At 38.1% G+C, this 25,986-nt stretch overlaps 1 protein-coding gene across 5 annotated transcripts in view; it reads right to left on the bottom strand.

The window, feature by feature from the left end:
• Nucleotides 1-25,986, bottom strand: part of NR5A2 (nuclear receptor subfamily 5 group A member 2) — a 90,643-nt gene that overhangs the window by 26,345 nt on the left and 38,312 nt on the right. For all 5 annotated transcript variants that reach the window (XM_071565225.1, XM_071565229.1, XM_071565226.1 and 2 more), the window contains 2 exons: nt 13,356-13,475; nt 2,675-2,822 (listed from right to left, as the gene is read on the bottom strand). In XM_071565225.1, coding sequence (XP_071421326.1) covers nt 2,675-2,822; nt 13,356-13,475 — 268 coding nt within the window. The remainder of the gene's footprint in view (nt 1-2,674; nt 2,823-13,355; nt 13,476-25,986) is intronic.

The following is a 25,986-nucleotide window of genomic DNA, read 5'->3' as shown; positions in this document are numbered from 1 at the left end:
CTTCTTCTCAATAAATTAATTTTGTGGATTATTGACTTCATATTGCTTTTGAGAGGCTTTATATTAAAAGTTTATTTTTCAATCAAGTCCTGTACTACAGAAAATTAGTGTAAAGTTTTATTGGTTTGGTTAACACTGGTGTGCACATCCTTAGAAATGTAAAAAGACTGGTATATCTTCAAGCACTTTTTATTCCATTAAACATTACAGGGCCAGATTTTCAGTAAGAAAGAGCTGAGGTTTTTGAAATATTTTTTTGATTCACGGGTATATTTTTGGCATTAAGACCAGTTTTCTGTTGAGACACCTGAGAGAGGTAGATAACTGCCTAATGCACCTAGATACTTAGGTACAATAATTTTTCCCAGTGATTTATGTAGGAATTGATGCTTAGCTAGTTTTGACAGCCCTGTTGAATGTCTGCCAGTGTTGTTAGACATTGCAATGTATTCTAAAATCTGACTCTTAGGATGTGAGGCATCTTATTAATTTCAGTTAGGTGATTCATTCATTCTTTTGGGCATAAACTTAAGTACTTAGCTGGAAAGGGCATCTGTGGTTTTCATTTCATTTTTGTCACCATTTTCACTAAGTATTTGCTTCTGTCCTGTGGGTTAAATGGTAACATCTTTACGTTTTACTTTTTTCCAGAATAACATCCAGCTCTGACTATTGGCAAATGGAATTCTGCAGTCTGCTAAATAATGAACTAATCAGTTTCAAAGGTGTTGAACCTTTCTTAGCTACATCACTTTAATATGCAAGTGATGTGACTACAAGGTTCCTCTTACCAGCAAAATAAGCTCTTTTTATAGTAGCATAGAGAAAAACTGGATGACCTGGCTTGGTACAGGCTTGCAGGGTATTCCTGCCCAGCTGCTTCAGAAGCTGTGCACAGTACCTGGCAGAATGAGAAGAGCTAAAGGTGTGAGAATGATTTCTAAATCAATGCAAAGTACTAGAACAGCTGACAAAAATGATCAAACAAAAAGGCCACCTAAATATGAGAATTTTCCTAATGCACTTCACTTACTCAGCTACTTTAAAATATTGCTGAACTGAGATGAATTCTCTAAATATTTTATCAGAAGAAAGCTATAGGTATTTCTGTGCCACTGTATAATGACTGAAAAACCTACTTATTAGGAAATATGATATCTTGTCATTGATCAGATTAACTCATAAAACATAATTCCTGCAACAGATGGTTTGCTTTTGCCTCTCAGAATCTAAGATATGGAAAGCAATGAAGCCCTAAGTACAAAATGTTAATAGTTACCAGGGAAATCCATCATCTCTTCCTAGGATTCAAAATGGACTCACTTCATAATGGTCAATTCTGTTTCCATTGTTCTCAATTCATTCTAATTTGTAAAATACTTCTTTTTTATTTTCTATGTGTTCTGTATCCTGCACCTCTGAAGTATTGGCCTTTTATGCTCTCTGCATTTATGGAAAGCTCAATCTAAAATTTTGTCAAGCAGGTTCAAATTCTGTAATGCCACAGAGGGATATATTTGAGACTGTAACTGATAGTCTGCAGTGTGACCTAAACTGTTCCTTTTAATTTACTTGCAATTGTATTATAACAATTTCTTTTTAGAATTTTATTCCTTTACAGAAGATTTTCATTTTAAATTGAAAATTAAAGAAAAGCATTACCACTGCTGATATCTTTTAATTTTTGTGCTTGGCTTACCTGTTCACTTTCTTTGCAGACAAACACACCTTTTCAGTAAAACAGTTTTTGCTATTAGAGTTTTTGCTGTAGAAGTATGGTTGGGTCTGACCTTATTTATGTTTTTAAGTCTCTTCTTTTAAGTGTCTGCCAGTAAACAGAAATTCACTTAGGCAAAGTTCATTTAGACCACCTTTATTAAGTTAACAAAGTGCAAACCTGAAACAGAGGACAGAAAAATCTCCTCCTATGAAGTCAATAGGAATCCATCTCCCTAAGCCCTTTTTTATTCCTGGCACCAATGATTTTTCTTGACTGATTTATTGGAGGGCACTGGTTTAACTAATTTGTCTTGCATAGGTATCTTTCCCATTCTGTCTTCTCCACTAGTACAAAACAATCTTCCCTTTAAAGGTTATTTCCTAGCCAGATCTGTCATAAAGCTATTATCAATAGTTTGCACTTTAGGAGTTCCTTTCACTTTTTAAAAAAAAACTATGAGATACATTCCTAATTTATGGGTTAAAATGTGACAGCCATCATATGTAAAGAAGATTGTTTATACTTACCACAGATGCCTTTGAAACAGAGGGAAATTTCAACCATATCCCCACTCCATCTGCTTTATATAACTGTATTCAATATTGTAGAAGAACATGGCAATCTGTGTTTTCCACTGTTCTCTAGAATGTCTACTAGAATTTTATCCTAGTTCTGGAAAATTCAGTAATCACATACAGAAATACAGAAGGTTTGTAATACTCCATTAAATTCCATAGGTTTTAGGGGTCACTTCTATAGAACCACACTTTTAATCCTTATACATAATTTCCCTGCAATCAGTAATTAAAAAATAATCCTCAGATTGCTGTGAACCTCATTAAATGTATTTCAAAATACATTTCATGAAAAAATCAGGAAAAGCAAAGTATTTTCAATGTTTAAAAAAGGCTCAAACAATAACACCATTAAATATGAAGATTAGAATGTACCTACCTAAACTAAACAGCACCAGGAATTTGAGACATACAAATTCTCGTAGATCAAACTGCAGGGAACGAAGCTTTGCTACCAGTTCTTGTGCATGGCTCATAAGATTGTTGAGGGTGGCTCCAGCTTGGGATGTTATTATGGAATAATCCACCTGTAAAAGAGAATTGTATTCCTGTCTGGTTGTCATGCCCAGAGAACCACTTTAGGATGTTTCAAGCAATTGTGTACAACTGGGATACTCCTGGATAAAGAAATCATTCTCAATTTAATGATGTTATGAAGTCAAGATGATTTTATATATACAACAATTTTAGCACAATGGTATAAATTTAAAATAATATTAAATTGTGTATCTTAATGGTATGCCACATTACCGTAAGAGCTGGTTTGCCTATATTACCTTGTTTTAGAAGCTGGTTATATGAGAACTGTTTATGACACTGGTAGCTGTCCCCATCTCAGTTTGTTTTACTCAGTTGGTGTCTCTTGTTCTCATTGTAGTTGTAAGATCTGGTGAAGAAAGACTGATGAAGTGAGCTTTGTGCCTACACCGGGTGTATTAGTCCAGAGGGACATAATGATATTTGTGGGAAATGGTCCAGTGTCCATAACTTGGCCAGAAACATCTATTCAAGCCCGGAAATGTCTGTGTATTCCCACAGGAAACAGAGGTATTGTTTGAGTGGTTTCTGTTCTCCTTGGTACACAAAATCCTGGTATTTGCTGGAGTTGATTTGAATGCACTTATTCTGGCAAGTCCTGCCCTGCTAAGGGGCAGGAGGAGCTGGCAGGTGTGTGACACAGGCCAGCTGCAATCACATTGTCCCAGGCAGCAACTGCAGCACACAAAGCTGCTTTCCCTGAGGGAGAAAAATGAGAGGGGCTGCCCTTGTCATGCTGCCCATTTGTTTTTAGGGCAGGCTGACCTGTCTGTGAGCTTTCTGAGTGACACTTGGATGCAGAGATTCAATGGAAAGCTGGAATTATTGCACCATGTTAAAAAAGTTAATACTCACAAGCACAATATACTTAAAGCCTGGCATAGCTGATGCATCCCTGGGTGACACTTGAATCTCGGGCACACTCCCCAAGGCTGACATGCTGAAACTTCCTTGGCTAACAGCAGTCCCATAAGGGGATGTTTCCATGCAGATGGCTGTACCAGCCCCTGCCACTCTGAAATGTGCACGCTCTGTCGTGAGATGGTGACCAGTGGAGAAGGTGCCATAGCCCACGGGAATGCCGTGATGTGAAGGTGCCATGTAGGGCTGGGCTGAGCTGGCTCTGAGGCAGGGCTGGTGACTGGGAGCCCCGGCAGCGGCTCGAGATGGAGCAGGATGTGACTGGGATATCGGAACTGGGGGGACTGAGCAGCTGCTTCAGCTTGAATGCTCAGACCACGTTTCACCAGAGTGCCACATACCCCCGACCAGTGCCACTGTCCCATGGAAATGGCCTGATGTGCCGCTTGCTCCCATGAGGAACCATCCTGGCCAAATGGCTGGGACATAAATGGGTCAGTGACACTTTTTCAAAATGCCTTTTTCTTGCCTGGTTTTCTAACATTACCAGCAGCTTTCTCTTTTAGGAGCCTCCAGAACAACAGAGAAATTGCTCATCCTACTTCATGAAAGCACATGTAAGTGAAGTTTAGCTGTAAATTAAAAAAAAGCACAGCGTACACTTTGGGTTAGTGATTTGTTTAACTGTATCAATGCTCTTCTCGCATCTTTAGGGTCTCCCATAATAAAGTAGTTAATAAAGAATGGAGAAGTATCACTGAAGGAGACAGACTGATACCACAAAGTTTTGCTTTTCCAAGCTCTGGTCCCTTAAAATCTATTAAAATAACCCACCCCAAACCAAAAAACCAACAACAAAAATCCAAATCCAAAACTCTTAAGAAACATGTATTTTGATTTTTTTAAAAAAATTTTGAAACTATTGAATTGATTTTGCTCAAGTATAAACAGCAGTAAAACAATAAAAAAATCCCCTGAAATACTATTAACCTGACAAAGTTTCAGCCAGGAAAGGCAGAAAGATGACTAAAGGAAACCAAAAATAACTTTTCCTAGTAATGACTTTAATATAATCAATAGGTTACTGACTTTTAATAAGACATTTCATTTATATGTAGTCTTACTGCTCCCAAGAAACTGACTGAAGGCAACTGCACAAGAAAAATGAAGTTACCCTTTTTGTATGGAGGTTAAGAATACTCATATGTTGTAGAGTTGAAGTAGTTAAAGTTGTGCTTATGTTTCAATTAAGCCAGTGGATTATGCTTAAGTATCCTGTGAGGTAGGTTTTATTGCTGTCTTTTACACCTGGGGAAACTTGAAATAGTGATGTTAAATCACTTACTCAGGGCCAAAGAAATCTGTGGCAAAATTAGGACCTGATCTTTGGAAAGTCTGGCCAAACTGTCTTTCAAAAACTACTTTCTGGTTAATCTCTTATTTATCTCTCCTTCTATAGATACATTTATACATATTTCTTAGGCATATATATATTTATATAAATAATAAGAAAAAATAAAGTAACATACCTGAAGTACTTTTTACTCAAAGAGCAGTTTAATGATTCAACTACTTCATATCGAGAAACTGGTCACATACAGAGATCAAATTTCACAACTTAATTTCCCTTTTTTAATTGTTAAGAGGGAAAAGGAAAGCTCAAAATCCCTCACTGAGGTTCCAGTTTGTGAGGAAAATATGCTACTCACTTCATAATAAGAGGTTGAGATGTCTGAATGTCATGAATATCAGTGACCTTAGTGCAGCGATTATGCCATAATGGAAAAACCCAGTAGATGCCTGAATTTCCCACCATCCCTCTACTGGAGAGCTCTCAGGCAACCTGCTACTCTTTCAGGTGCATTTAATATTTGCAGCACCAGCAAATTTGTCTGGGAGGCAAGTCCTCATCTGCCACTCACCAGGAACAGGCTGTATTAAATTTTTATATTTATTGACATTTCATTACCATAATTGACTGCAGTTGGTTCTCTAGTAGAAGGCACAGGGCTGCCTCCTAAGCAGGAGAATTGGTCCCTTGAGTAGGATTTGCAATTAAAAACAACGCAGAATGGATTTTTTTTTTAATTGTGTAAATATGATGAGTTGAATTTTCAGCTTTAACTAGAGAATACTAGGTGTGCAGAAGGGCTTTTTTCAAGAGTGAGCAAAATTATGAGTCAGTGGAAAGACGACCCCCAAAGGTGTCAATCAGTTTATACAAAAGCAACTGTGCATGAAAAAGCTTCAGTTAATGTCTATTCTGAAAAAGTGGTCACACTAAAGAGTATGCTGTCCTGCTTGCTTGGTCCTGTATGCAGAGATTGATACTAAAAGGTGTATTATACCTTCCAATTTATTATTAAAAGCACTTTCAAAATACAAAGATTAAACCAGTTTGGATCTTGTGCAAAATGCTTAATTGCATACTGAAGTCTTAGCATTTACTTTATATTGTGTAATTGATTTCATTTGGTAAAATAAGATCCACAACTGAAATAAATTCTTCCTGCTTCCCAATTAACACTATTGCATTTCACAGTTGATTCTGATGTTGAAGATGGTACATTGATTGGCATTTTTGAGAACAGAAGCTTTGGTGAAACTTCCACATAACCTAATTTGGAAGGAAAATGACAGGTGTAAACTTACAGCTGCACAGATGAATAGAAGTGTGAATTCCTCCTATTTAACCCATCACCCTGGGCTAAATAAATGCTGTGGCTGAAGACCAAAAAGGCAGAGAGCACCTGCGCTTTATTGTTGTGCAAATGATTTATCATGGTAATGAATGATTCTTGAAGACAAATCCCTGGTTTCAGTGGGCTCAGATGGTAACTTTCCTGGTGGAATCAGGTGGTGGCCTCTGGTATTATCCCCTCTCTATGCTCACAAAATGGAGTCTAACAATCGTGGAATTAAAATTCCAAAATTAAGCAGTGTTTCATTTCTAGATTATAATTGTGGCATCACATGGAAATATTGTGTGGAACTCTACCATCCCTTTCAATGCTTCAGGAAGCTTGAAATAGTCTCAAGATTATAAGATTATATTTTACTTGTTGATGGCTGTTACCAGCTACTGACTGTCCCTGAATGCCATTCCTTTCAGCCAGGCAGGAATTGTACACCTAAGGAATAAAGCCCCTGCTGCAGCTCAGTACAGCACCTGTATAATGAATGAATGTTCTAGCAGACTAAGGCAGTTCAAGTTAGTGAAAGATTGGTTTCATATTTAATTTAGTAAATTAGACTATTGTGTGTTTGGGCATGAGGACAAAGGAGGCAGTGGGTGCCTGGATGCAGCAAAGGGATCACCCCACTCCTCCCTGCTCTACCTGGCCAGCACATCTGGCTGCTGCTGGTGGGCTGCTCCCCTACCACTCCCTCCTCAGCCACAAACTGCACTGAAAGCCTGGACAGTTTCCCACACTGACCAGGCCAGGTTTGGAAGTGCTGTCCCTGCAGAGAGCCTGTTAGCTGCTTGAGTGTATGGGATGTGGGTGGATGAATCTTACTCTCAAAAGGATGCTTTCAGCACAGTATATAGCAAACAAGTATATTTCCTATCACGGCCATAATATCCTTCCCACTGTTTCCGGAATTATATATTTCAGTAGCAACTATTGGTTATTAAATTAATTTTGAGCTTTCCATATAATTAATAATTTCATTAAAAAATCATTTTTGTTACATTTCTAGGTAAATGTGGAAAACACATCAAAGAAGCCTCTACAAACAAAAATTGAGGAGGACTCAACAGACAAAATCAGCAGATATGCTTGTATCTACTGGTTTTCAGGTTTGGATATATCAATTAAAATTGTGTTGACTTATGCAGCATAAGATGCTTGTCATTTTAACATGATACACAGTAATAGATGATAATGAATTGCCAGTGCACCTTTCCCCTAGGATGATGTTATTGTGCTTGATAATTAGCTATAATATGCAAATTGTAACACTCCAAAGTGCTGCATTTAGTTTTTCTAGCTGAGTTTCAGAGTAATATATATAGGGACTGGAAAAATTCTATGCCCTGTAGTTGACCACCTATAGATTCATTCACAGTAGATATATTTGTTATAAAACACATAATAATGAAAGTATTGTTACATTTTTTTAAGAGAGCTATTTTCCTCAGTGCCACTACATTTGCCACTCTAGCAATGGTGACTATTGAGTTCTTCTGATTAGTATGAAGATGCTGAAGTAATGTGCTGAACATAGCTAAGCCCAGAGTACAATGGAATCCATTCCTCTACCGAAGTGTTGTAATGCACTTTTGTGTTTTTTATGTAGAGATGAGATGATATGAAATCACTGCTGAGTCTGAATATTCAATAAACTTCATCTGAAGACAGAGCATCACTGGAAATTCTTTGTGAATGTTTGGGTGGCATCTCAAAGGCCATGCTAATTCAGACTATTTCTTCAGGAGCTTTTAACCATGTTTAACCGCCTTATTAGCCTCTGATTTTATGCACATTTCTACTCTTCTACTACTTTAAATCTTTTCCCACCAATGAAAGACTGAATGTGCTAGATTTGAATCCCATCAGTATCACTGTTCAAACAGGCAGTCAAGGCAGACTCATGTGGTGCTTTCTTCTTTGAGTTGGGTCTCTGAATAACTTGTCTCTCATGCTGGGCAAACTTAAAATCAAATATGGGATTTTACATGGTTCCTTATCTACTATTTTTCCTGCTCCTTTCTCTTGTCCTTTGCAGTCACTCCTTCCTCTAACACTCTTTTACTTTCTGTACTTCAGTGATACTTATGGAAGGGTGATCTTTCTTGACAGCACCATCAAGATCTTTGTTACAACTTATGATCTTCTCTGGTGTTTTAGAATACAAATCCAGGTTGAAAGATGTATTTGTGTGATGACTTCTGCTTGATCAGTTGTTTCAACAATCTCAAAAAAAATCTGAGATTTAGGCATGGTTTTGGATGGCCTTTTTAATCTGAAGGGCTTTGCCCAAGATCAGCAGAAAGAATATTTGGCAACAATGAGTAGAGTGTAGGTGTGAACCAAAGCAGCAGCTTTTGTCTGCCCAGGTGAGGCTACAATTCACATGGTGTGCATTGACTGTTCCATGAAAAAGCATGAACAATATTATTCTGTGCAGAGCTTTAGCATCTACCCTCTGAGTGCTGGGCTTTGGAAGCTGGCAGTGTATTGCTGGTATAGAAGTTACAAAGGGAAAGTGCTCAAGTTAGAGGAAATAAAGTTCTATAATTAGAAATGGTCTGTTAAAATTACATGCCACATGGCAAGCCTACAAAACTCGGAGTGTGGAGAGCATATTGGCAATGATTTACAATTAACCACTACATTGCAAATCACTCCTTAGCTGTTTTCTATTATGAAATTTTGAGAGTTGTAAAATGCATTTGTGCTACTTTATTTCCTTTTGAAATGGTAATTGCTACTGCTGAGGGGCAGTACTTAGTGCAGAAAATGAAGTGTGCAGCATAGGGAGAAACTTGTTTCTGAGGAACTGCTGAGGAATTGTAATGATCTGAAAAAGTGCTTTCTTGAAACACACACACGAAAGAGCTTCATTTATGAAACCCCAACCAAATAAATAACAAAATAAAATAAAACAGTCTCTTTTTGTGCAAGGGCCAAAGCTTGCTACTTTGTTGCTGACTGCACTTTTTGCCGATCAAAGTGGGAATAGTGGATAGACACTGGGTAAAACTCATAAACCAGTGGCTTGATGGAAATGCAGATGTATGGAAATGTGATAGGAGTGCCCTAAGGTAATGGGGTTTGAGCCAATGTGTTTGAAAATTATCAAATGTGCTTCTAACTACTAGCCCATTTTAGATACCTAGTATAGAACTGACTGTGATATGGCCCTGGGGAGGTGGATGAAGTTTGGCTTTTGTGTCTGAGGAACAGAGGCTGTGCAGTCTAAGTAGAGAGAGCAGGTATGTTCTAATTAAGTGGTGGTAAGTTCCCCCCTCACAGCTTCCACCGTGATTGTGATTGTAAAAAGGACTGTGTTTATGAGTAGCTTTTATGGAGGGATATATTAAGGAAAGTGGGGAGCGAGGCTTCTGAGGTCTTAAATTTACTAACTTGTGAGAATAATCTTGATCTCTCAGGTAATAAACTTGGCAATCTAGCTCAGGTCCTCAGATTAAAGTTATTATCTTTGAAAGCCAGATGATTGACTGTAATTTTGCTCATAGTGCTTTGTTGGTAGCAGAAATAAAAACATCCACAGCACTTTTCATCAGAAGTGTCAGAGTGCTTTCCACATCTTAATCAATTAATTTTTATGAAATAGTGGCATGGGTTTTCTGTCTCTACTGCAGAAACAGAAGGGATCAGGACAGTAACCAGAAAGTATGCAGCATTTGGTGCAGTAGGAAAGACTCACAGTGCCCAGGTCTAGAAGTGTGGCTTTCTAGGACTATCTTACAGTTGTTACAGAGGATACAGACACAGTCATAAATGTCCCTTCATAAGTATATTTGAACTGGTGGTGTATCTTAGAATGCAACAGTCTGAGGTCATGCTGCAAAGACAGTCCATTGTGACACTTAAGAAAAGAAACAGTTGTATTGGGTCAACTTGTGTCAAACAGAAACTCACAACTGAGCTAGGATGTAAAAGGCTGTACAGCAGCTGAAGCCAGGAATGGCTCAGGGCAAGCAATGTAGATGCACTGTCCATGTTTACTGGTATGTGGAGATGATGTCACCAAGTGTTCAGCTATAGCTGAAACTTGCAAGGGATGTCATATTGCTAGTTAGGGAATGAACAAGCAAAATGTGGGATGGCTGCGGGACTCAGATGATGATCTAGTGGTAGCAAGCACAGACCAGGCTGAGGTTCTCAGTGCTGCCTTTGCCTCAGTCTTTAATAACAGATTCTCCAAGGCTCTGTGCTTAGCATCAGAGCTCAAGGAGGAGGAGAGTGACCAGTACCAGTGGTAAATTATAAAAAAAAGAGTCCAGACCAGACTTTCTCCCCATGAAAATGGTCAGGCACTGACTTTGGCTGTGCATGGAGGTTTTGCAGTTTTCATCAGATGTTTTGAAAGCCCAACTGGACAAAGTTCTGTGAAACCTGATTTGTGCTGAGGGTTAGACTAATGACTTCTTAAAATACCTTCCAGCCTGGATTATTCTTTGATTTTAAGATCTGTGGCTCTGGCAATTCTAGATATTTTATAACTTCTGCTTAGCTAACCCAGCTTTGTCCATCTAAATAAAAGAGGTTCTTCAAAGAAATGATTTCTACCCCTGAAAATAATTTAAATAGGTGATGTTTTAAAGTAAATATTTTAGAATGATAAATTGCATACAACTCAGGTACTGGCATAGTGCTGGCATTTCTGCAATACCTCAGCTTCCAGTGGCCTTTCTGTGAGCATGTGTGGCACACACAGCCCAGCCAGAGCTGTGCCTGCTCTGTAACCAATCTGGCCTTTCCCCTGGGATGACGGCGACCAGAGCCGAAAGAAATCAGCACAAGACAGTGGCATTATGTGTAGATTTCAGAGCCATTCAAGTTTCAGAAACAGCACCCAAGACTGCCTATTTACTTCAGGTCTAGTGCATCCCTGTTCTTAAAGAATCCGTGGCAGATCCATGGGACATGTTCTGCAGCTGTTAGCAAGCGTGAAATGGGAAGGAGACCATCCATAAGGAAAAGTACTGGGCTTAGAGTTCATGTTGCTGATCTATAATATGGTTTCCTTGCTCTCCAAGCAGCCCAAGTGAAAAGAGGAAAGTACAGAAGATGATGGGAGACTCTGGGGGCCTTTCACCTACTTCAAATTACAAACTTCGGCATGCAAAAGTGAAATTGGGTATAAAGAAGAATGTATTAAACCTGTTTTACAAACCTGGGACAAAAATGGATGAAATCAGTCCAATTTATGCAGCTTTTAGTTTAGTTAGGAGACTGGCTGGAAACAAACAGCTTCCAAATCCAGCTTCTGATTTGCAAGCAGTACATTTAATAAACATGCTGCTATCTGTTGTCCAACAGTGAAGAAATGCTCTGCTTTGCCTTGAGATTATGTACAGATGGGGCTTTTTTTCCCATGAAAAGAGTGGCTAATAAGGTAAATATTATTACTGTCGGGAAATGGGGACAATGACTAGAATTTAAGGATCTTTAGATGTCTCTAATGATTTCAGTGGGACCTGGGCACTCAATACCTTTAAAAACTAGCTAATCACATAACAAATGACACACTAATTTTGCAGTTCTCTCAGGAACAGAAAACTGTCAGTATACTATAGCTTTATAAGCACAGGAATAAGCAAGCACCCTATGTGGTAAATGAAATAATTGCTGGCCAAATTGTCTGTCTTTTGCAGGTGAAGAAACAAAAAGGAGATCAGTCGTTTTCTCAAAAGCACCAATATAAATCAAGAGCAATGCAACTAATTTTTGCTAATATAATTAGGGAGTACACTGCTATCTGAGATAGGCCAGTGACTTTCCATGAAGGTGAAGGGGTCAGTTCCATAGCTAGAATTTTAATTTTCACCCTTCCTTTCTTGGACAAGTCAATAATTTCTTCCTTCTCCTGTAGGCCTTTTAATCATAAATGCAATCAGTTATTTCTCCTTCTGATTCTTGTGAACATTTGTTCTTAGGGTTAAGAAACGGCTTCAGTTTTAAAGTTGTAACCGAAGCTGTAAGCAGATTCCACAACATGCAGAAACAAATGGTGTGGCACAAAAAAAGGAGCTCTTTCCCAAGTGTGTATAAATTGAGGCAGTTCATTTTGCAGCTACTTAAATACCAATAAGCCATCATTTGTTTTCATTTTGAGTCAGAAACATAATATCCAGGCACAGTTCGCTTCTCTTTGATACTGTGATTTACTTTTTTTCTGTTAAAAACAGAATAATAATCTTATGAATAATATTCTTGTTTTACTGTCAAGTTCTTTGTGCTTTGGAAAGTATGAGGAAGACAAAACTTTCTATTTCTTTTGGGGTTTTCCCCACTGTTTTCCTAATCTTTCCCAGATTATAGCTCTTGCATTTTAGGAGATTTATGTATCTGAGACCTGAAGAAAATTAACCCTTTGAAAGCTGTGCCCAAACTGCAGGGTGCATACCCTGAGATGGCTCCTGAGACAATACCTGCTTTTATAGCCTATGGACTGAATAATTTCCCTATGATTAGGTGTCTCAGCTGCCCGGTTTCTCACACAGGAATGTATGTCTCTAAAAGCAAGATATTTCTGAGGCAGCAACATGCAGGTTCTCTATATTTCTGAGCCAGTTAGTGATTCTTTTCTATGAATCACAATTCTGAAGGAAAATAAGCTATACTTGCTTAAACCTAAAGCATGAGGTTTGGGAGTGTTGATGTTGTCAGAAACCAATTTAGCCCCAAGGAAACACAACTTCTTGAGAAACACTTCTCATCTGTTATTTTTCAATGACTGAAGTATACAAATATATTTGAAAAGCAAAGTGCTTATGATTATATCTGCTTTTATAAGTTTAACTGTAATCAGGAGACTAGAAACAGAGTGCACAAGTCATTTTATCTACATTATTTGTGGAGAATCTCTGAGAACACAGAAGTGCTTCTGACATAGTTAAACTCCTGCTATTTTGAGAATTGTTATAAAAAATTTACATCAATATTTCTCTCAGACCACACACTCACTTGTTGCCCGGTAACCAGAAGGATGGAGCCTTCTTTCCCGTGTACCACTTGTCGGTAAATGTGATCTAGAATTAAGAGTTCACTCCAGCAGTTCTGAAGCAACTTCATTTGGTCATCAACCTGTAAAACAAACACAAATGTTGGTGGTATTCACTCTGGGAGTAAGTCTACATCACACGAGGGAGACAGTCCTCCTTCAAGCATGTAGCTAAAACCATGAGAACAGAAATGCTACCTAAAATTATTCACCCACAAAATTGCTGTTCTCGGCTTAATTAACAGGACACTGCTGAAATCTTTATCCATAAAATGTACAGCATATTTATTCCTGATTAGATTCATGGGAAGCAGAAGTATGGCATTGTTATGCAAAGTCATATAATTGTATATTTATGAAATGCTCATGGCAATGTGTTATTACTTTTACCCCAAACAAGAAAAGTGCAGAAACAATGCTGATGTGAACTTTCTCATATTCCCCATCTTTGGGAAATATCAGCTTCTGGAAATAGTAAGGAGTCTGTAGAATCATGAGCATTATTACTGCAAGTCAGAGATACATCCCTGGCAAAGGAAAAAATGGAGAGAGGTAAACACTATCTCTAAAAATGGCTTTGGTGTTATGAAAAGAGAAGAACACTCCTTCATGAACAGAAGCTGAGCAGCTTCAAGTGTCACTGGTAGAGCAAGAGAGGGCAGTGCACAAGTCAGTGGTGAGCAGTGAGACTTATTGCTGATTGTATTTGGGAACAGAAGGAACACACTGGGCACTCAGCCCAAGGCACCTACATTAAGATTTTGTGAAGTTATTTGGGATGTACGTATGAAATATATCCCTTAACAGGATTGCATTCAGTTTTATTCACTTACAGACTGAAAAATAAATAGGATTTCCACAGAAAAGGGAGGAAAAAATCACAAATTAGTGGAAGGCAGACTATGAAATTAAGTCATGGTTAGCATCAATATCTTCTGGACCTGTTCTTACTGAGCTTACTGACTTCTTTTTGAAATCAAACTTTCACTTCAGGTGTGTGCCCTGAAAGAGCTGAGAGATTCATACATTAGCCTTGCTAATATTAAGTGTGATAATAACATGTCTATTTGTTGACAGGATTCTAAGAACCTGCATAGGTAGTAATTGCTGAAAAGATTAAAAATGCTGAAAATTAGGAGAGGTAAAAAAATAAATTAACTTATTTGAAGTGGAGAAATATCTAGAATTTCTGACACATGGAACTATTGAAATGGCTTTTCATGGGTTCTAGTTTCAATTGCTTTAGAGGTAGATTTTTTAGTACACAGGAAACCACAGTAGAAGGGGTAATCCTGCATGAGCTGAACTAGATAATTCAGTAGATGTTTTCAAGTTTTATCCGATATGACCTAAAGAATTTTTGAACTATTATTTCATGCTTGTTTTCTGGTTGTGTGGTAGAGAAGGAAGTAACATTTGTTACTAACAGATTTTTGTAGCATCATCTGGGAAAGTTACCTAGTATTGTCGCACTCCTTCCAGTCACTTGCCATATAGCTTGGACTTCAACATCTGAAACACTGAAATCTCTGTTTGCCTCCGTCATTCGTTTTAACTGTCTCTTTACTTTTCAAATGCAGAAGGGCCATGTGCAGCCAAACACATTCTCCCACAGAGATCACAGAGCAAGGCTGATTCCCTATTACAGATCTCTTCCTCTTCCTAAATGTGTATTTGACTAAAAAAACATTTAAACCAAGTGATTTGTTAGCTCAAGAGAGGAATATAAATTGCCACATTGATACACTTGGGCCAGGTTTAAATTAATTATTTGAAAAATATATTGAAGTGTACAGATTCTATTACTCTTGCTTTTTACATGAAACTGTTCTGTGTTCATTTTCACCTCCAAAAAGGTGTTGGAAAAATCACAAAAATGAAATAAATCAGGCTAAAATGACAGTCATCCAAAATTAACATTTCACACAAAGCTATCACAGCTTACATCTGAAGGAGACAAATGGTGAGGTAGTTTAAACATTCAGCATCCATGTCATAACAACTAATACCTGAAAAAGAGGTCAAGCATTTGTCTCTACTATAAATGAAATATTTCCAGCTAACCCATTTGTTTCAGCCACAGGCTTTTGAAAACAAACTACCCTTTAAAGGTCTGGCTTTCCAAAGATCCCAACAGCAGCTAGTCTGCAATCAAAGCTTCCCTCCCTCCCAAGCTTTATCATATCATTACCAAGCCAGTGCTGTGAGAACAGTGTGAGATGGCAAAATCACAGAAAAATTGTTTTGCACATAGTCTGTTCCTGCTGCTCTATAGGACTCATAAAACTCGCACAGTGAACATCTGGTAGTGGTTCTCAAAATCTGCTCCTTCATATTCGCTGCAATTTAACCAGCGAAAGCCTATAGAATGCATAGCTTAAAAAGCACAGCTCACATCCCAAACACAGTGTTGCCTCAGAAGACTATTAGATCCAGCTGTTTCTGCCATTCCCAGAAAGCTCTGGGGCAGGAGAATGCTCCCAGTTTGCACCAGAAAGAGACAGGACACTAAGAAGGATCACAGATTACTGAAACATTGGGCAAGTGACCAGCTCCAGCCCACTTCTGACAGACATGTAGATGTGAAAAAACACATCCTTTATCCCCGATAATGCTTGCAAAACGAACAATACAAAACAACATAGACCACATTGAACAAAAATGGTAACATATCACTCTGTATGTTAGAATGAGCTGGTAAAGTTTATGATGTGTGTAACTTCAGCCAGTACACAAACACATTTGTGTTTCTGTGGCACGTTGATAAATGACTTGCAGAAAGCACATTCTCTGGAAAATCAGCCTTTCAACAGAACAACTATGTGCCTTAAACTGAACGTGCTTTACACTGATCCTGAAGGCAAACAAGTTTAAGTTCAGTTCTGAAGAGGAAGGTCCTCTGCAGAAAAAGCCTCTTCTGGACTTCAGGCATCTGACTCCAAAGCCAGAGTGTGCTGCTCCACCATTAACAGGGTAAGGAGGAGAAAAGGAAAGATTATGTCACCAAAATAACTTAGCTCCAGACTGGGACTATCCATGATCAACAAATTTTTCAATTATGGTATACACCGAATTAGAACAAACTCACAAACTTGTACTACTGGCTAAATTTTGAGGGTTTTCGGTTTGTAGAGATCAATACTTTAACACCAACAAGAAAAAAGCACCTGTTGTCCCAACTACTGAGAATGCTTGTAAATGAAAATTAAGCATCATATGGCCAAGAATCACCTGCTCCAAGAACTCTCCCCAAATCTGCAGCTGCTCCCTGCCATAACAGAACACTGACACAAGAATAAGGTAAGCCATGTCTTACCAAAGCACATTGTCAAACAAGACACCCATTTGACAGCTACCCGGCCTCAAGGAAAAGTGTGAGTGAATACTGTGCCTAGATGGTTAAATTTATATCCTTTCTGGCCATTAGCATTCAGATGAAGACACACCAGTGGGGACAACGTAACTGGAAATCGTTGCTGAAGAAATGTCTTTTAAAGAAAGATGTAGATGAAGGTAAAGGAGGATGTGTGACTCAAAAGAAGAGGAGATCATTTCCAGCACACAGGGTGCCATGAAAGAGTAATAATGCTGTGAGTATGAAGTGGGAAAGACATCCCAGATGTATGCATCACTGCTGTTAAGTGACACGGGAAGCAGCGTGAGTGCTTAGGAGGAAGCCTTAAATGAGGGGAATGGGGAGGCACTGCGGTGTGAGAAGACCCAAGGGGAACTGGGTGTAGAACCTTGAATGTGAGGATGATGACATGCACTCTAAGGGTTTGTGTGACAGTAGGTGATGCTGCTGGGGCAGAGCAGAAGCATGTGCTTTGTGTTACAGAAGCAGAGGTTGATGGCTGGCACAGTGAGCTTGATTCTGTTAAACATCTGAATACAGGTTTGAACACAGAATTCCATGGTGGCATCCCTGAGTGCCTTCACTGCCAGCTGGAATTATAAGATGACTTTAAATCACTTTTTTCTGAGCTCTCCTCTAACAAGGATTAGGAAACGGGCATGCATAGGAATACATTTAGGCACACCTATTAGTTTACATAATTTATCTTGCCACTGTAGTGCAGGCCACATAGAGTATTTCCAAGAGTGGAGGAAATGGACTCTCAATTTCAATCTAATCCTGAGCACTGTGGTGGCACATTATCTCCTGGCAGGACAAAAAGATGGTCTGGGGCTGGGAATAGGGGTGTCATATTTGTCTGCTAAACGTTGGATTCCCACTCATCTGGGCCCTGAGCTTTTGGTACAGGACTCTGTGAAAGTTTGTCAAGTTTCACTGAGGCCTCTGTTGACACTGAAATACACAATCACACCTTATCAATTGTAGTTAAAGGAAAGACTTATCTCAGAAATGCTGGTTACTCATCTGAAAAACTATTTGTGCCAATGATATAGATGAGGAAGGCGAGTATAACACAAGAGTAGTATTGTTGTAGAATGTATGCTTCCCACAGCACAGAACGTTAATCATTATAAACTTTTGTTTTTTCTGAAGAACAACACTGAAATTGCCAAACAGTAAAATGAAGAAAAATGTGTATACTTTGCTGAAATGCACCTTACTCTTATCAAAACCACACTGTGTCTTTCTTTTAAGAAAATGTTTCACAATATTTAGCATACTGTAACCAACAACTGCAGATTTATTACAATTTTTCTTCTGAAGAGGTATTTTCAGCCTGACGCTTGATGAATTACCTGTTAAAAATTTCAGGGTCATGTTCTTTTTTTGTGTTGCTCTAAGTTAAATATTTTCCTTATAATTATTGCTGCAGATTCAGTTAAACAATGTGATCACCTTTTACCCAGTCTATACCTCCCTTTCTCAGAAGCTGAAGAATCCTTTTTCGTCTCTGTTCATTTGCATCAACTTGCCACTATAGCTTTGGGCTTTTTTGCTACTAAAAGTTTAAAAGGGTATCTAATGATTTATAAAAAATACGGTAATAGAAATTTATGTGATAAAAATGTACTGGATTCAGCTGAATTGTTTTTACTTATGCTTTCAAAAGGGAATGCAAATATAGAATAACATGAAGCATTCATCTCATAGTGCCACTTCTGAATTCTACGGCCATTGAATAGCCATTTCCTTGTGAATATGAAGTGATTAAACATCTGTCTGAACTGCTCAGCCTGAAGCATACAGGTTCAAGCAATGGATGAACTTTCCTAAAAATGCACTTAGGAGATCACTCACAAGTCATTGCAGACATATAGTTTGAGTTGTTACTCCATTTTCTTATGCTATAAGTGATGCAAATCACCCCAAACCGAAGTTTTATAAGATAAGCACACTCCACAGGCTATTTTTTGCTCGTGAATGTGTGCATGGTTTCTAAATCATTATACAGATAGGGAAGGTTTTGCACTCTCCAGTTGGGTTGCTGCTAACAGGGGGAAACCTCCTGTGCAAGGTTGCTGTCAAAAAGCAGCACAGAACAGCCAATGTGGTTTTAGAAGTGAATGAACATAACTTTCAGAATCAGTGAATGCCCTAATAAAATCTGATTACTACCTATAACCTCAGTAATAAAATGCTACAAAGTTCAAGAAGAAATGATTTAATATTAACTATGATTGTTCCAGCTCTTTACTAGAAACTTGTGTGATATATAACATTTCTAGGTTAAGGCAGGAAGTGATCTTTTTAAGCCTGTGTTGGGTTAAATGGTTGTCCCGTTGCCATCTAGCTCTAGTGTGAAACTAATGTAAATTCTCTCCAAGTTTGGTAACATTTTACATTTTTCTTGGTTTAAAAATGCAAGGAAATACAGAAATACTTCAGTGTGTGCCTTCTCCTTCACAGAATGCAAAGTGGCTGTTAAAAAGGTGTAATTATACTTGGAGTGTGCCTGTGAGTGGGTGTACCTTTTCCTTCAGCAACTTCTGGATCCATTAGTCAGAGTCAGATTATTTCAACAGGAAGGTCATCTATCCAAGATACTAAGTTCCTATGTGCTTTTTGGGAATCACTGTCCAGACAGAGGAGAGTAGCTGCTGGATACCATGCGGAAAGAAAGGCTAATATGCTCACCCTTATCAAACAGCAGGGAACTGAGAAAGAGGAAGAGAAGAACTAAAACACTTTGTTAACTCCCTGCTTACGGAACCATTAGTATTGGGAGTATCAAGCCACTTTTGATTTTTTTAAAGTATATAGATAAGGAATTTATAGCACAGAGCAACATTATACCTTTGAAATTCCCCACACTTCTACTCTTCCAAACTGTGAAGGTGTGGTGTCCATGCTCTGAAAGTCGTGTGATAGTTCCTGGTTAGCAAATGCATGTGGGGACAGTGGTGGCTTTGCCACAGCCTCTCCCCTCACATGGCCCTGGCCACCCACGGGCAACAGCACTGTGAGAAAGGTGATCAGAACAGCACTGACCAGCTATTTCCCAGTTTCAGTGCTCATCTTCCAGTGAGTCAAAGTACGTTAATAAAAGTCAGCCCTGATCATCAGTTCATACTCATCCTGTTTTCTTGCAGGAATAAAATGCAAGGTGGGTGAGTCTGGGGACCTCAGGTTGCTGAAGGAGAAAGCACAGGCAGCAGATGGTGATCCTGCTAAAAATAGTATTTAGAGAGTATTCCCCTCTATTTAAGAAAAGGTAAATGACAAATCTCAGTTCTACAAGTGTTAGATGAGAGGGTTGTTACATTTATCTCTATGCAAACTGCATGAAAATAACTTAGTATTTCACAGTCAGCATTATTTCTGATGAATTATAAATGTGTTTTTCTTAGGTTCTTTTCTGGGTGGGTTTTCTTTATTTTAACTGAAAATAAGAAAAAGGTTTTTTTTTAGTCACAACTGAAAATTTTGCTTACAATGCAGTGTTTCTTGCCTCTCAAAGTGAATGCAAAGATAGAGAAGGAGGAAAATTAATTATTCTCAGTATCTTTTTCACAGAGTGAAGGAGATGCCTTCTTTAGGACTGGATCCATAGAATTAACCTTCAAAGTCCTACTCCTGTGAGTATCTCATCTGATGTTAGTACAGCCTAAATTTATGTGTAGTTGGGTCTAGAATTTTAAAAGAATTAGATAACATTATGTAGTTTATGTAGCAATTTTGGTACTAAAGCTGTTTTGTTCCCTTTAATTTCTACGGAAAAACATATGTTTTTTCTGATGTCAACAAACTAACTGCAAAATTGTGCTGTACCATATTCTTAACTCTCAACTTGCATGAACCTAAGTCTTTTGTCTTATAAGACAAAATCAGAATTAGGCCCACCCGATTCACTGTTAGCCTTGCAGGTCTGATCTGCTTTTTAGGATGCACAGTGATGTCCTCCAGGGAATCAGAAGACAAAACTGAGTCTAGTAAATGTGATGGTACCACTAGTGAATTTATTCTCAATACATTGAATGAGCAGTTTTAGTCCAACGTAGAGCAGCCTGTGATTAAAATCTTTTTGGTCTTCTCCAAGTCACCCATATTTTAGCATTATATGCAAAGATTTCTAATATATATAATGTTCCTTTCCTGTTTGTTGATTCACTGGATGAATTATGATTTCATTTTTCTTACAGCTACTGCATTTTTCTGGCTGACACTTATTCTAAGAGTCTACAGGTAAACTTCATCTGCTACATTAGCTTTTATTTGTAAAATTTCTTGGAAATCAGCAATGAACTCTTGACAGAGATCAATACATCATACAGGGTAGATTATTAATATTAAAGTCCTTGTAAGAACTACATTAATGTTTGACAAAATAAATATTCTATTAAAACTCAATCAAGTGAGCATTATATGGAAAATGTTTTTAACTTATGACAGAAGAGATATGCTAATGTCAGAAAGGCTCTTTAATATGGTAACAGGCAGGCAGAGTAATCTCTCAACACACTTAGGGTCCCATTCTTTCAGGTGCTGCATGCCCCAGAACACTGGGTTTTGCATGCATTAACACAAGAGTTATGTAAATCATCTCTCTCTTAAATTATACTGTGTGTTTACTCTTCTGTTTAATGGGCTTAGTGTTTATTTCCAGTACAGCTATTCAAGCAGGTGTGGACTACATGCAAAGGGCAAGCCCCAAGACAAGACCTGGTGTGGGGCTGCATTCACAGTGATACAGATGGCAATATGCAAATAGTCTTGTGAAGTCACGACTAACAAGAAGTCACGTTAGCATTGCAGCAGTTTAAATGGGAGAAGAATAATTTTCCAAGTGAGTATTAGTGACACCCAGGGTTGGGCAGTGCCAAACCACACAAAGAATGTAATACTTTGGATGTTTCATACCATTTGTACTTATCATCCAATCAGTAGGTTTGTTTTTTTTTTATTTCAAATGGTCTTTAGTCTTTGATTACACAGCACTGCAATATTTTTCAGGAATTAAAATATATTAGTTTATATTTTACTTTCATAGTCCTGTTAAAACGAACCTCCACCCATGCAGAGGCAGGTATTTCCTTCTGCCCATACCTGAATCAGTGAAAATTAAGGATCTAAAGTCTCAGGACTGGGAGTTATAGTGTGCTAAACAGGACAGTCACCTCTAATACAACTTTGGCAACAGAGACCGGAGTTACTGTAGAACACTGCACTTGCCATACAAATGTATTCCACTCTGTTTTCCTTTGATTTGTAACAGAACAGCCACAAAAAGCCACAGCAAATGCAGTAAGAAATCATGAGAAACAGTATCTTCAGTCAAGCTGTGAAAGGAGATGGTATACTGATGAAGAAAAAGTACAGAAATGTTGTCTTACATCCCGAGGGCTGCAGCAGTAACACTAAGTCACTGGGGCAGAGATTAAATGAGAAAGAAGACCCAGTGCTAACGGTGAAAGTGAAAGAAAAATCAGCATTATAAATGGAGGTTGTCGTGTATTAAACCAGTATCCATCTGACTTGATAGAAAAAATTGCTTAAAAACACCACCAAAGGAAGCTGAAGTCATACAAGGAGGTTGTGGAGGTGTAGTGATGCATGATCCAACAAGGAACATGGGGATGATCCTAAAGACTTAGTACTTCTCTTTATATCCTAAAAGCATTACTCGGCATGCAGCTACTACCATCCAGCTAAATCCTTTCAACTGTGAACATCATCTTCAAAAACATTAGCTCCTTTCCTGACAGAGTCAAGTGTAAAAAGAGCAGACAGAGCCATGCTATTAAAAATCACAGGAAGTGTTGATTGAATGAATGGTTAAGGAACAGACCAGTATGTATTAATTTTTTTTTCCATTCATCCTTTAATTGGGCTTTGTTTCATTTATTCCTACTTCCTGTTTCCTGTACTCTAATTTGGAAATCTCTGAAGTATCATTAAAATAAGATTGTCACAACTCTGCCCTCATATTGTCATTAGCACTGCAGTGAGGATTAATTTTAATGTTTAAAAACATCTTTAGTGGTACTGGTTTTATTTGGGCTGTTTGTTATGTTGTTGACAGGAACTTTTGCAGTACAGAACACAGTATGAGTAAGAACCTTATAGGCAAAAATGTCCATGGACTGCGACATAGATCAGCCAGGCTCTGACTTTCTCTTCTGTCACAGCTGGGCACAGGTATCAAATCATGAGTGTCTACACTGGGTTCCTACATGTCTGTATGCAATAGAAGATTGGCTGTGTGTTCAGGAAAAATTAAGAGAGTATGTACATCTAATTAATTTGGTTTTTCTTAGCTCATTTCTGAATGACAGCAGGGATGATGAACAACAAAATCAGGTTGCTCTAATTACTTCCCATTCACCCAGGAGTGCACCACAGACCACAGCTGTAGGAGCTGTTTCAATCAGACTGGCAGAGGCTTGGTCAGTGGGCAAGAGCTTGCAATAAAATGGCAACGTTTGCTTAAAAAAAATCCATTTTTAACATTGCTTATGTTAGTGTCTGGCAACCTACTATTAATCTATGTCTAAGTACTAGTTACTTTGGTTTGTAATTAAGTTTATTATGAATTTTATTATTGAAGATTTAATATGACTAAAAGATTACTTTGACACCCAAATGTAAGAAGATTTACTGATTAATCCCAGATTTATCCCAGTCCTACCAAAGGAAAGTGCATCATGACTCTGCCTCTAATAAGTTTTTCTGTTTAAAATATGGCTACATAAGTCTGTATCAGGACAGTTTTCCTTGTACATATAACAGCCTGGATGATTTAAAAGTATAAATGAATGCAAGATTATACAAATATTCAGCATCATGTCACGACAGGTAATGGATTGAATTATCTCTTAGACTCTTTTTTTTTTAAAGTAATCTGCCTGAGGGTCTGTTTCTTTTAGAGTATAAGGTCTTTAGGGAAGGGACTGACTATTACTGTCTTAAGCAGTATCTGTTTATGTTACCATAAATCAAACAGTAGGAAAGGGTTGCTTGACTGCATGGAGCATACATGGACACTTCTCCATAAATAAAATTATCAGTCTTTCAATTTAAACTGCCAGGCTGCAAAATAAACCCTGAATGTCCAGTTAAATAATACAACAAGATATTAGAGAAGCTCACTGTCTCCTTACATAAATATATGCATCAGCTTAGCAACACCATGAGAATATTTTCTCAATATTTTTTACACTATGGCATAATCATATAACCTGACTTCATAAGTAACACCATCCTAGGTACGGTGTTATACAGTATCCTAAGCTTGGAGGTATACAATACTCTCATTATGAATGTCTTTCAGACTGATTCTACAATTCATATGCAGACAGAAATACAAAAATGCCTGAGTTTCAACAAAAGGCTTCAAGGAGCCTGTTCTTAGCTTTATTGCTTTATATCTGTAAAGGCTCTGATAACACAAACATTTTTTAAGTATGCTCTAACATAAGCCAACTTCTAAATTCAGCTTCTTGCGACAGCTCCTTTTATATTTTCTCTTGCATGAGCACACACTGCACCAAAATCCCATCTACTGTATCAAATATATGCATTTTGCAAATATATGACTATTTGACAAATGGAGTTGAATCTTGGGGGTTTTTGGTTACTTTTAACAATTGAGGAATGTGCATAGTTTATTTTTTAGCTCACATGTTGCGTGCAAATTGCCTCTTTCCACAGTGCAATGTGCATATGAAGTTCCCTGAGATGTCTGAACTAGATTCACTGTAAGTACTTATCCAGAATATGCAATTAAAATGTAATTAATTTCTAGATATCATCAATATTCTGTCATTGCATAAGGGGAATGGACTAGTTGACCCATGAAGTCTATTCCTACCCTCATATCTATTATGATCACCTTATATTAGTAAAATTGCTTTTTAAGGTCACTTATATGTCGTATTTCCCTTTACACAAATATTTGGTACACTTAGCCATTTATGTGTATTATTTCATCCTCTGTTTAAAATGGACTCAGTACAGGTTGAGCATCAAATGAAGCAAAAACCTGATATTTTCTTGTAAATAATTCATCAAACAACGTTATGACCCTTATTCCCCATGAGGCGTCCAGATAATGAGCCACCCAAATGAAGCAGTGAAAACATGCACTTCCCCTGCCATGGGTGTGCCCCTAACAGACTCCTCAGGGTCACAAACCCATCAATCTCTTTTCACACATGAGCTAATCAATTCAAAGAGGGAAGTGCCAATGAGCTATTAGATCAATATGGTGAAGTATGGAGATTGATCTTATCCCAGAGTGACTACATTAACAGACTCGTCAGTGTGACCTCTGCCCTGCGGCGCACATTATACAGGATTGCAAGTCTGATATCTGAATGAAGACCTCAGGTCATTGCTTTTAATAATCTGCTTTGCTGAAAGAATTAAAAGTAAATCTGTGAAGGGATGACTAATGAAAATATGAAGAGCTTTCCGCTCCTCTAGCCTTGGCATGCTTGCAGAAATCACACCAGACTTTCACAGGAGCCAACAATGTCAATCGTGTTGCACTGACACCTGCTCAGCCATGCCTGGTTGGTGGCGTTTGAGAGAACAGGACACTACAACCAAATGATAGTTTGCTCTCCTGACACAAAAATTAATAGATAAAACCAAATACAAAATGATAAAAAGTACTAGCTGTGTCAAAGTCAATTAAAGTCTTGGGTGAACTGCCAGGTCGAGACCTGTATTGGAGTCCTGATGGTCTGAATTATTTAGCTGGCTGAAGTGGGAGCTGCCACTGCTGTGAAAGTTGCTCAGAGTGCTGCCATGCTCTGAGCGTGCCTACACCAAACAAAATGTTCCCAATACTTGCATTAATTCAAGGTTCAACCCTGAGAGTCAGTCTGTTTTCATTTAGGATGTTTCGGAGGATAGTGACTTTGGGGAGAATCGATCCGCTCAGAGGAGAGTGGCTTCACAATATTTACGAGCAATACGTGCATACACTCTATAATACTCTCCTGTCCCTCAATCACCCTGTGCTGGTAAGTGTCACCAACTGTACAGGAAGACTGTACATAAAGTGACCACAAGTAATACTGTAAGCAACCACTTTGGGCCTCTCATTTTAGACACTCATCCTTTTGATATATAATTTCAGAGATGCTGAAAAAAGTACACTTTCTTGTCTCAGAGCATGATATTAATATTGTTAATATTTTTAACCCTGAAGAATTTCATTGCAATGAAATATT

Source organism: Pithys albifrons, chromosome 10, assembly GCF_047495875.1.
Source record: "Pithys albifrons albifrons isolate INPA30051 chromosome 10, PitAlb_v1, whole genome shotgun sequence".
Taxonomy (NCBI): Eukaryota; Metazoa; Chordata; class Aves; order Passeriformes; family Thamnophilidae; genus Pithys; species Pithys albifrons.
Note: the sequence above shows the minus strand (reverse complement) of the source record. Positions and strands in the feature narration are given on the sequence as shown.